The 12,238-nt window shown below is 28.5% G+C and overlaps 1 protein-coding gene across 1 annotated transcript; it reads right to left on the bottom strand.

Moving 5' to 3' along the window:
* Positions 1–308: 308 nt before the first annotated feature.
* On the bottom strand, positions 309–2,800 carry LOC111279600 (small ribosomal subunit protein eS24z). The gene is made up of 6 exons (XM_022866560.2): positions 2,593–2,800; positions 2,412–2,487; positions 2,186–2,227; positions 1,922–2,092; positions 648–734; positions 309–551 (listed from the first exon to the last, which is right to left on the bottom strand). The coding sequence occupies exons 2-6, from the start codon at positions 2,481–2,483 to the stop codon at positions 519–521; spliced, it is 405 nt and encodes a 134-aa protein (XP_022722295.1). The 5' UTR covers positions 2,484–2,487; positions 2,593–2,800; the 3' UTR covers positions 309–518.
* Between the last annotated feature and the right edge of the window lie 9,438 nt (positions 2,801–12,238).

Consider the following 12,238-nt stretch of genomic DNA (forward strand, 5'->3'; position numbering starts at 1 on the left):
AATTATTATATCATTTTTTATTTCTTTGATTTATGCCTTACGTGATCTATTTTTAAAAATTTTGGGTTCTCAATTCTAAAAACTAATTTCTCTTAATTAGTGCACAGATAAGTTTACATTTTATATGTTCAAACTATTTCAAATGGCTTTTTCTTATCTTTTTCTCAATTCAAACTATCAGTTATTTTTCTCTAATTTCTTCATTTCTGATTTTGTCTCTTCTAATATTATCATATATACATCTAAGCATCCTGTTTGGTAAATGCAAACTAAAATTCTAGCCATAAAATGAAAGGTCCTGGTGCAGATTTCAATTTTCAACCCCCGAAAAATTCTTCCAGATTAAATCTCCATACGAACAGTTACAGTAGGTCCAGAATACAGAACTCAAATGGCTATTAAAAAAGCAAAACAACTCAGCATTTCGTTTGAAGTTCATAGCCAATAAAAGAAATGGAGGCAAATGACTAAGGTCTTAATTCTAATGCCGCAAGAAACTAGCTCATAATCTATGAGTCTCACTTTTTCTTGGCAGCATCTCCAGCCTTGGTCTGCATGCAGCCAAAGTAATAGCCGTTGGATGCAGTCACAGATAATAGACAAAATAAATTTAGAAAAGAATAGTTGAAAAGAAACATCCTGATTACCTTTTTTACACCTCTGATCTTCTTGGCCCTGTTTTTCCTTTCCTTCATCTGCTTTCTGGACTTTTCAACCTTGGTATCTAGCCCGTTCTATTATCAGAAGAAAGAACTTCAATATTAATGCACAAGGATTCACTTAAAAGTGCAAGAGGGAAGGCGAAGAAAAGAGAGAATGTGGTGAAAATTCATAACACTCTTCCCTCTTATTCAAGTTCAAGGTATTATTTTCCTTAGTTACTCGACCCAAAAGCATGAAATAGGATCCACTGCTCGGCAGCTACTAAACTAACCCCTCTGACACAATGAGTGGCTCGTTTCTACATTATGAATGCAATTCAAAGGAAAAATACCAATCCATGAGATCATAGCTAGCCTTAAGCAAGAAGCCAAAATAGCCAAAATAGCCACAATTTGATAATATAGTATTGCCATCCCATCTACATTGAATTCCTGCTAGAACCAGAACTTCAAGCACAAAATTTCCAAAAAGATAAACCTCTTTAATCTAACTTAGCATCAGAAAAGACAAACCTTAACAAAGTTTTTCAAGCTTTCCAGTTGGCAACCTATGTCTAGGACTTGACCATTCTACTCAATATGAGTTAGCTAAGCAACATCGTCAGCATTCAATGGGAACTACAACATGAATAGTTGATAGTTCTTGCAAAAGGTTCTCGACTAAATTTTCCTGCGAACTATAAGCGCCTTGCTTCTTCTATTTAATTTCTTGAACCAACTTCTTTATCCCTAACAGAACCAACTAGATAGCTACAAGAATGCCAGGAAACCACATACCAACAACACAGCTAGGCATTTATATTACTCCAACTCTCAACTGTCACCAAGAAAAAGAAAAGGAAATGTAGCAATTATTACATTACATTTCTTTTAACAAGCAAAATATAGCTTCCCCACATATATTATTAGTCCATATTCCAATGCATATTTGAAAGAATGATTAACAATTATGATACCAGTTCTCGTCATCCCTAGAACTAGTTAGAAACTAATTGTTTTAAAAGATTAATCTAAACTAAGGTTGCAAACACTAAAAGTTCTAAACAAATGCAGTGTCTGCAATTAAGCGTGTACATAAACTTGATCTTTAAAAGTCCTAAACCATTTCTTTGGCAAGATAAATCAAGGCCAAGTAATTGTTCAACTAGACTAATCAAATGCTACAACACTGTAAGGAAATTCAATTGAGTAACAAATAACATCCATCTGAATGATAATGCTTAAACTGAAATATAAATCATGACAAGAGCAGTGATTACCCTGATCAGGCGGTACTTAGGCTCATACTTCTTCGCGTTCTCAACTGAGTCATAAATAAGCCCAAACCCAGTGGATTTCCCTCCTCCAAAATGAGTACGGAACTTGAATACAAAAATTGAATTCGGGTCTTTTACTTCATACATCCTGGCCAATTTCTCCTTCAGCTCAGCCTACATTCCAATTCATATAATAAAACGGTTTAGAAGAGTATAAAAAAAATCACATTTAAACCTTAAACAAAAAAATAAAACTCATTAAGATACCTTTGAAACATTAGGTCTGCCAGGATGCAGAACATCTATGACCTGTGACAAAACCAAAAAAACGCCACAACTTTTCAGTTTTCACCAAAAAACCATTTGTTCAAAACTCTTTCTTTTCAAGTTCTTCCTACATTTTCTCAGTTGCCAAACACAGAACCAATCAGTCTAAGGAAAAAAAAGGAAAGCTAAGCTTTTCATAAGGAAATTAAAAGAAAAATAAACCCACGAATTGTTTCCTTGCGAGGAGCCTGTTGGTCATGAACTTCCTCGTTCTTATGGTAACAGCCTTGTCCGCCATTTTTCTGCACGCACAAACAAAAATTAACAAAAAAAAACAAAAAGTATACGTATTTATATCGTATAAAATGCGTAATATAAAGGTTGATTAAAGGGACGAGAGGGCTCACTTTGGTTGGGGTTCTTTGAAGTTGCTCTTTTCCTTTTGGCTTGAGGCCTGATGGGGGGTTTTAGCGTAAGGCGCCGGCGGGGAAGCTGAAGTGAAGAAGAATGTTAACTAGGGTTTTCTGTAAATGAAGGGGAAGTATTTTCGGTTTTGTTTGGTTGCTTGGAAAATTGCGTTCTTGGTTGGCCCGGGATTGTTCAACTGCCATGTAACGAATTTTTCATAAACTGATGTGCTCTTATTTATTTTAGGCTTAATATTTAAATATATCCTACACTTTTTACAAAAAATGGGTTTAAGTCCCAACATATTATTGCATACAAATTAATTTATATATTTTTATTATTATTTAAAAATATTCACAAATTTTCAAAATTAACATAATTAAATAAAATTTTGTTAAATTAGATTAAATTTGACAGCTGACATGATGACATAGTAAATAATATCCTTAATATGGCATTTTGCCAAAAAAAATTGCACTTAGGGCAAAATATTACAATACAAAAGAAATAAAAGAAATAAGTAAGAGAAAAAACAACTAATATCTTTCGTCATTCACATCCACTCGTATATCATATAACAGAAATAAAAAAAAATAAACAAGAAAAAAAGAGGTAATATCTTTGAACAGGTAATATTTTTTACCATTTACATCTGTTCATGTATCATACAATAAAAATAAAAGATAAAAAAAAAATAGCATATACCATCATCCAGACCTGTAAATAAAAAAAAAAAAACAAAATAAAATATGTAAAAATCTGGAACAAAAAAATTTATTTTACTAACATCCTTGTACAACACCATTCAACAAAATGCCGTAAATTGAAAGTAAGTCATATATAACATCATTTAATTAACCCACATTAAGCCATTAATTTGCAACTACATTTGTCGAAAGGCAATTAGCAGTTTAAATTGCTGCATAACAAATTTAAAAAAAAAAATGAAATAAAACAAATTCATGGTATTAATTAATATTGAACATAAACATTCATGTTCACTTTTTTTTATTTATCATAACGATTTTAGAGACTGCTAGATGAATTTAAAAATAACATGAGTTACTACCAATGTTTTTTGGTTAGTTGGATTGGTCACCTATTAAAACTTACTTTTTAAATAAAAAATTAAAATTTATTAAAATTTATTAAAAAAATAATTTTAGAGTCTGTTAACTAGTTTGAGTTTAAAAGGCAGTTAAGTGTGAGAAATGATTAGCACTCTTCAGTGCCCATCTAAAACAGTACTAATTAATCATATATTATTATTTAATTTCGACAAAATGGTCTTAAGTTTGTGTATTTATAAAAAATTTCCTTGATTTTGTTTATTTATTGTTTTCAATTTTTTTATATTTTATTTTTTTATTTAGAAAAATAAATTAAAACTTTATTATTAAAAGAATTCTAAAAATGTTTCAGTACAGTTGTTACATTAAAGAATTTTTTTCATCTAGAGTTTTTTTAAGCATCGTTACTCGAAATATTTTAAAATCTCATCTTCGGAGATTTATGTTTATTTAAAAAAAAAAAGATATGCAGGCAATACAAACATCAAAATATCGATGCATATATATTTTATTTTTCCTTAAAAATAATTTTTTTTTTTTTTTTTTTACATTTTACACATTTTCTATATAAGAAAACAATTTTTATTATTATTGAAAAATTTTTATATATACTTCAATATGCTGATAGTATTTAAAAAAATTTTGTTGCTTAGATATTTTTTAGGCATCATTACTTGAAATACTTTAAATCTCATTCTCAGATAAAAAAATTTTTTTCTTTCATTTTTATTATTTTTATTAATAATTCTTTTTTAGTTTTTTTTTTATTTTATAGAAAAAAAAATTTATTGTATTAAAAATTTTTTATAAATACTTTAATACGCTAATAATATTTTAAAAAAATCTTTTCACTTAAAGATTTTTTAGGCACACTACTCGAAATATTTTAGAATCTCATCATCAGATAAAAAATTTCTTTCTTACATTTTTTATTTTTTATTTTAATTAATTATTTTTTAAAAAAATGGTGAAATTTAAAATTATCAAAAATTTAAATTTCATTTTCATTTTAAAAATATATTCATTTTAGAAAAAAAACTAAAAATAGTAATAATCAAAATCAAAATAAAAAATGAAAAAAAAATCTAAAACTGAGCTAGTCAACGGTTTGATCAATGATCTCTCCAATTCATGCATGATCTGAGTGATTTTTTGGCAATATGGAGTGGTTTAGATAGTTTTATCAAGTTCAGTCCAGTTCTTTAATGGTTTGGTTGAGCTATAAAGCATTCTAATTAAATTGGTTTGGAGCTAAGGTAAGATTTGGCAAATGGGTGGCATGTGTGGACCCTAGGTCCTGGTTGAGTCAATGCGCTTATTCTTTTAGGGCAAAATGGCGTTATTTCATAACTTTTTTTTCTATACAAACCAAACTTTTTTTTAAACCATTTCCACCCTCTCTTAAAAAAAAAAATCCTAAGCCTCTATTAGAAAGTATATCAACCTAAGCCGTTGTTCTTATCAATCCGTTGCTAGTTGCTAGCCATTGTGCCAGTCGTAAGAAAACTTTCAAAAACCACAAAAATTCTCTTCAATATCCTCAACCTTTTTTTAACCTTTTTTTTTCCCTAAATTTACCTTAAAATTATTAGATTAGCCCTTAAAACTTTTGACCAAAATTTTTTTTTTTGCTATATTACTTAATCTTGGCATTGTATCTCTTCATTTCAGAAAATGTGTTTTTTTTTTTTATTTGTATTTGGTTTTTTTGGTTTTCCACATAGGTTAAAAAAAATTTTTTTTAAAGGTTTTTCTAGGTTTTGTCAAAAGCCTTTTTTTGTGTTTTTGTTCCTTTTTTATTAACAAAAAAAATTTTGGCAAAGCTTTCCCTTATGTTTTCTTCTCTTGTTGTTCTTGGAAGGAGGTTCTATTTATAGAGTTAAGAGCATACCCAAATTCTAGTCTTAGATTTTCTAAGATTTGGATGGAAATTTTGGGCCTAAAATTTGGCTAGTTGTCAAGTGATACTGCAATTGCTGGTGACTGGTTGAAATTTTAAACTTAGATAGCTTACTAACAAGCGGTGCATGTAGTGTATTTAATACACAAAGTCTTTTGACTAAAAAATTAGAGAAGGAGAATGAACTAGAAAAAAAGAAAGAAAAAATAATATAATAAAAATAAAAATAATAAAGTAAAATAAATTTTCATTTTGCATTAAAATTTAATTAGGCCTGATGGATTAGAACAAAATCAAAAATCAATTCGAATTTATTTCGAAATAACATTCACTTTTCTCAAATAAAATGGGTGTCTACATTGTTGTCAGCATATAATCCTTCACTTGTGTTGACCTTATCAATCAAAGTTTCACTTGGATTCCCAAGTTATATAGGAAAGATATAGTAAAAAAAGTAAAAGACTAGTTCATTTTTAAAAACACAAGTAGTTACCAATTTGAAAGTTTAATATGTTTACATTTAAGATTAACATTCGAGTATTTAAGTCAGTATATAAAACAATCCCAAATAGGTATGGTGACCTATTTTGTTGTTTTCTTTTTCTTTTGCCTATTGCATGTAATGCTTGTTAAGTGACACTTTCTAGTTTAACTTGCATCAACACTTTTTTGTTCATGTACACATTTATGGATCACATCGAAATGATTAAATACATAAGCCTTATTTATCCCATTGATACTTTATACAATTTTATTCATATTTAATATCGAAAAAAATATTTTTGAATAAGCTAAAGGTTATTTAATAAAAGTTAAATACATTTAACGTCAAGGTAGAAACTAGGTTATGAAAGTAACATAGAAGCAAAATTGTAAGGAATAAACAACATCATTAAAAAGTTGACAAGATACGAGGTTATATAAGAATTAGACTAGAAAAATCATCTAATAGTCATATAAAAGACATAAACTACAACAATAAACTAAAAATATGCCTAGAAAGATATTAAATGTTCAAACCAAATATAGAATTTAGGCATCTTGGTTTCTAATACAAAACAAGAAAACCTTATATTATCCGACAAATAAAAAATAAATCTAATCCAAGAAAATAAAAGATAAATCTAATCATAACATATTCTTGCAGTCACATGGAGTACCATTTGGATACTACTTAACTCTTTTTGGGCTAGTCTTGGAGCTAACATAAATATAAATATAGTATTAAAAATTATTAAAAGCAAAACAATTTTAGCAACAAGTTTTTTCCTTTCTTAAATCAAAATTTGCTCAATTTGTTCTTAAACCAATAGTAACACTTTCTTTACCAAAAATATGTTTTTCTCTTCTTTTTTTTTTTTTCTTATAGATTTAATTGGTCCTAAACCCCTACCCTTCCCCCTTCTTCTGCCTTTTCCTCTTACTGAATCACTTGACTATTTTGAAACCTAGAACAAGTAATAAAAAACAAACCATAGCAATAGTTAGAGAAAAATAAATCAAGTTTGCAAATGAAAAAAATAAAATGTACTAAAACAAAAATTTATAGTTAGATGTACCAACAAAATTACTTTTTTTAGGGTAATTAGCTTTGTAGTGTCTTGGTTATTTGCAAAGCTAGCAAGTAATGATCATGCCTTTTTCAAATAGTTTATATCTAGCTTTACGCTCATCATGTTCTAAAATTTTATTCCATTTTGACTTGCCTGACATTCTTTTCATCAAAAGAGGTTGTATGACTTTTAACTCATTTTTTGGCCATCCAATTTCACCATTGATAGGCTATAAAGTGTGCTTATAAGTTAATAAAATATTTTCTTTAAATAGTATTCATAAATGTACTAATCAAGCTAACCATCATCATAAAAATTTACACAAATAGCATGATAACAAGGGATATAGTTAGATCCTATGATTTGTAGGCACATTTTTTTTAGCAAGCTTGACTCTAAATTGCACCTTACCACACTTATATCTATCTATACCAATGAAAACAACATGCCATTAGGTTACTTTTTCCAAATTCTTGGTCAATTTTGTCATGACCAGTGGATTATGATTTCCCCACCCATTTTACCACAAACTTTAATTTCTCACTTATCCTTGTCATCATAGTCACTCTAATCTCTTCAAGCATGATGATAATAGCTTATGTCTAGCTTTGAACCAAGTGCCATTAGATGTTTCACATAAATTATTGTAACACACATCACACTTAACATCTGTTTTAAAGAAAGCTTTACACCAATATTTTAAGGATATTTTAATAAGTCTTCCTTTGTTGATCCAAAGTTATCTTTTTTGTGCAATAGGTTTAACATATCTTTATATTATCTTTCTATTGAAACATTTGCATACATAAAAAATGTTTCTTCATTATTTTACCTCATTGGCTCTTACTCCAATTTGCATGTGAAACATACCTCATATGTTTAGCATTAAGGAACATTTTTTTAATAATATTTATAAGTACCTATAAAACAACAAAAATAACACATTTATTGGAAAGCAATTATAGTTAATAGACTTCAAATATAAATCTAATTAAGTAAATGAGGTGCAAAATCATACCTTTTGTTAATTAATAATGATAGTCTAAGGTACACTACTGGTTTTATCAAGATTAGTTTTTAGAAAATCCAAAAACCACCTCTATGAATCCAAATTTTCATTCTTTACCACTTAGGATCATGAAAAGGAAAACTAGTCTTCTTTGGCAAAGATTCATCTTTCTCACCATCATCATCTTTCTCAGATTCATAACTAGAATACTTAAAAGATTTATGATACTTCATTATAAATCCATCTATGCTATGATCACTTTCAGTATTAAAAAGTGAAACTAGCCTCTTTTGCTTCCTTTTTAGATTTTCTTTATTCATTTTCTTTTTCTCAGTATTAGGTCTTGTCTCAATTGTTTGGTTTAGAGTATTAGGCCTTGCCTTATTATCATTTCCTTTTCTCTTTTTAATCTTCTTACTACTCCATTGATTGACAATCTCCTTTTCTTTTCTAACCTCTTTATCATCATTTGATAAACATGTTACACCATATAATGAATCATTATCAATTAACTTGTCATCCTTATGACCATCACCTTTATCACCACTATTTTCAACATCAGTATTGTCATCTCATCTTTTCCAACACCTAAAGTTTCACCAATCCTATTGTTGGGCTTATTAACTTTTACCCCTATTATTTTTGGTTTTAGGTCTAGGTAATAACGATGTTCTATCCATCAAAATAAGGTTATCCACCCCATATCCATATAAATTTCACAACCACCCCACTGCATACATATAACAATTAAATCAATTACAGAAGTATTATTCTCTAACAACTTTAATCAATTGCATAAGTATCTTTTAGCAACTTTAATCCGTCGTTCAAAACTCATCAAAAACCTTACAGAAAATTTTACCAATGTTTGCATAATTTTTTGTCTTTATCAACTTAACCAAGTAAGGATAACAGATTTCATTAGGATCATACTCAACATTATCGACCTTATAATTGATATATCTTAAATCAAGATCATATACAAAAATTCCCCATTAAAGATTCTTAGATTGACAATTCCTCACATGCTACCTAAAGGAAAAAGGTAACATAAGTTAATAAGGCAAACCAAACTATGGTACCGAACAACAATAAATGGCTTAAAAATCTTAAGAACGTAAATATATGAGATCATTCAACGACAAATGGCAAAACTGATGTAGAACATAAAATATTTTTCAATATAAAATTAAACATAAATTTTCACAACATAAAACCTAAATCAACAAAAATATAATATCTATACAAAAGCATTTGACTTAAGCATTTCTATTAGCAAACTTTTTATGTTTCTAGTAGTCTTTAAAAATTTCTTCCAAAAGTAGCACAAGTTTTGAACAAATTTTGAACCAAAAGTAGCACTTTCTTCATAAAACCTTAAATTGCAATACTCATTTTTCTAAAACTACAATTCAGTTGAGATTCATAATTCAAAAAACCTAAAATCAATCAAAATCATTCTATAAATACAAAATTTTCTTGTATTATGTTGAGATTTCTCTTGTTTCATTCTTCAACAGTTATTTCTTGAACATATTCATTAAAAAGATTTACCTTCATTTCATTATGAGTTTCTATACTACCTTTCATAATTCTCTCTTTTTATCTCATTTGTAATTTTACCCATAGTGAATAGTAAATTTGCAAACTCTAAAAAAATTTATTGATTATCGTATCGTAGTATGACAAAAAAAAGGTATCCACAAACAGAAAATTCAACTCTTAATTAGTAAGAGATGGTCATACTTACTATCCTATCTCCTTCTATCTAGCAACATATTTTTTATAGCTATCATTGTCTTTTTAATATTTTGAAAAGTTAATCGATTTTGGACTATCTTCAACTTATACTAGTATTATTTTATGAATGCCCGAGATAAATCTCTGTAAGTACGAATCTGGCCTCTTTCCAACCTATAATAGTAATTAGCTGTTTCTCTAATTATTATTTCTTGAAAGACATGAATAAACAATTTTTTGTTATAGGCATACCCAATCATTTTATGACAGCATTGAGTCAAATATGTCTTAGGGTATTTAGTTTCATCATACTTCTCAAATATTAAAACTTTAAACTTAGGTGAAATGATCATATTTGGAACTAGACAAATCCTTTTACATCGTAAGATTTATCCCAACCTTCAACAAATTCGAACCATTTATTCTAAGAGACTATACCATCTTTGTGCATCTGAATCATGTGCCTCTTATAATGGATTCTCTCATAAATGTTTTGAACTATGAATGTTGGAGGAACTTGCCCTCGAGATTGATTAATTCTTTGAGCAAAAGGTTTTTCCACAATCTTCTTCATTTGCCATATCCTTTTTATGTCCTACGACATCTTATTTTGCTCTTATACCATCTAATCTATCTATGCTACATGTCCCCTACCATTTTATCCTTTCAGTGTCTTTTCAATCTTTAAAAAAAAATTGCTAAGATTAATCCTAAAGAAACTTTTCTTCACTCTAGAGCATGTATGAATTGAATTTTATAAATAAATAAATGAATGAATGATAAGACTCATCGACAAAAAGTGTACAAAGTGGAACAAAAACAAGAGTTAGATAAATTTAAAACCATTATTCATACATCCAAATTGTAAAAGATAATACCATATCCAGTAATCATTTAAAACTAAGCCTGTAAAAAAAAAAGATGATCCTATTTAAATATTTACAAAACAAAAAAATTTAAGATTATCTTTGTAAGACATTTCATTTTCCTAACAACCTATAGGTTGAAGAACTTTTAAAGAAAGTATCCTATTAACCATTATACAAACCGTTTCTCGTCATCCTAATATCCCTTGTCCATTATTGTCCCCGGATCGAACCATTTGGCATGTCTAAGTGATTGTAGCTTGTGTTTAAAGGCTGCACAAACATTAATAGAATGCCCAATAATTCCACCATGGTGTTCACATCTTACATTTGGATTATACCATTTCGAATATGAAGGTTTTAATAAGGATTTCAACAGGTTAAAGATATGAATTTAGAAAAAAAATCCTCAAAGGTTGTATGAAGTTTGGGGGCCTGATCCAATACATTTGAAAATGAGGTTAAAAATAGACATTATGAGGATTTAAGTGCAGGTTTGAATTTAAATAGTTTGTGAGGGTTGAATGAGAACTTGGTGACTCTAACTTAGGCATAAGACTTTAGACTAACTTTATTTGCATGATCAATTTATCTATTCCTTTCTTGAGCTTACCCAAACTCTGATTTTTACTCAAGCCACCACATGTATTGGTATCTTTTCAAAGAGTATTAGACCTAGCAAAGATTGGTTGATCTCTACTCCATGGATTATTTGGATTTGATTGAGTTAGAAGTGATGAAAACCCTTAAGAAGAAATGAACTTGATATCATCATGACCTTTAACCATTTCTACCAATTAGGTAAGCTATTGTTTCATCTTTTGAAGCTCGTGCCAAAATTTCTCTTGATTCAGTTCTAATGTACTAGTCCTTACTTTTAATTAATTCCCTATTTTCACCCTTCTAATACTTATTAAGACAAATATTTTATTTAAGGGATTTAAATCAAAAAGTCCATGTTATTACTTTTATTAAATGCATGCCACCAAATAATACCTACTTTGCATGACATAAAAACATGTTTAATGATACATGAATGTGATAATGCCTAAAATGATGCCAATATGCTTATGAAATGAAATTTCTTATGCGGTGAATTAGTTGGATCATGGAAGTAAAGCATTGCCCTATAATTTATGTTTGGAACGTTGTTTTTGTTTTTGAGGTTATTGTTTGTAATATGTTGAAGTATGTAATAAGAAAGGTGTTAAGCAAAATGGTAAGTTTTAAATTCTAAAGATAAGTTTATTTTCCCTTGTATTTTCCAACTAGTTCTTTTCGTACTAGACAAGTCTTTTGAAAATTCATCTAAAAAGCAAAATCTATTTCTATTATCCCTTATTGTCCAGAATATTGTGTTCACTCTTTGATTTTTTAAACAACAAAGAAATATAAAATTGTGTTCGAGTTTGATCATTACAAGAAACCATTTTAGCAATGAAAAATTAGCAATGAAAATTTTTGGACAATTAAAATCGTTAATACTAATAGATTTTGATAGAAGTTT

The sequence above is a fragment of the Durio zibethinus genome, chromosome 27 (assembly GCF_047325235.1).
Source record: "Durio zibethinus cultivar Kanyao isolate XHJ-2024 chromosome 27, ASM4732523v1, whole genome shotgun sequence".
In the NCBI taxonomy this organism is placed as follows: Eukaryota; Viridiplantae; Streptophyta; class Magnoliopsida; order Malvales; family Malvaceae; genus Durio; species Durio zibethinus.

Excerpts from the sequence above, each read along its gene's own strand:
- LOC111279600 (XM_022866560.2), bottom strand. The coding sequence starts at position 2,483 with ATGGCGGACAAGGCTGTTACCATAAGAACGAGGAAGTTCATGACCAAC. Across the intron at positions 2,093-2,185 it reads GCAGACCTAATGTTTCAAAG|GCTGAGCTGAAGGAGAAATT; the intron begins GTATCTTAATGA and ends ATTGGAATGTAG. Across the intron at positions 552-647 it reads AGATCAGAGGTGTAAAAAAG|ACCAAGGCTGGAGATGCTGC; the intron begins GTAATCAGGATG and ends GGCTGCATGCAG.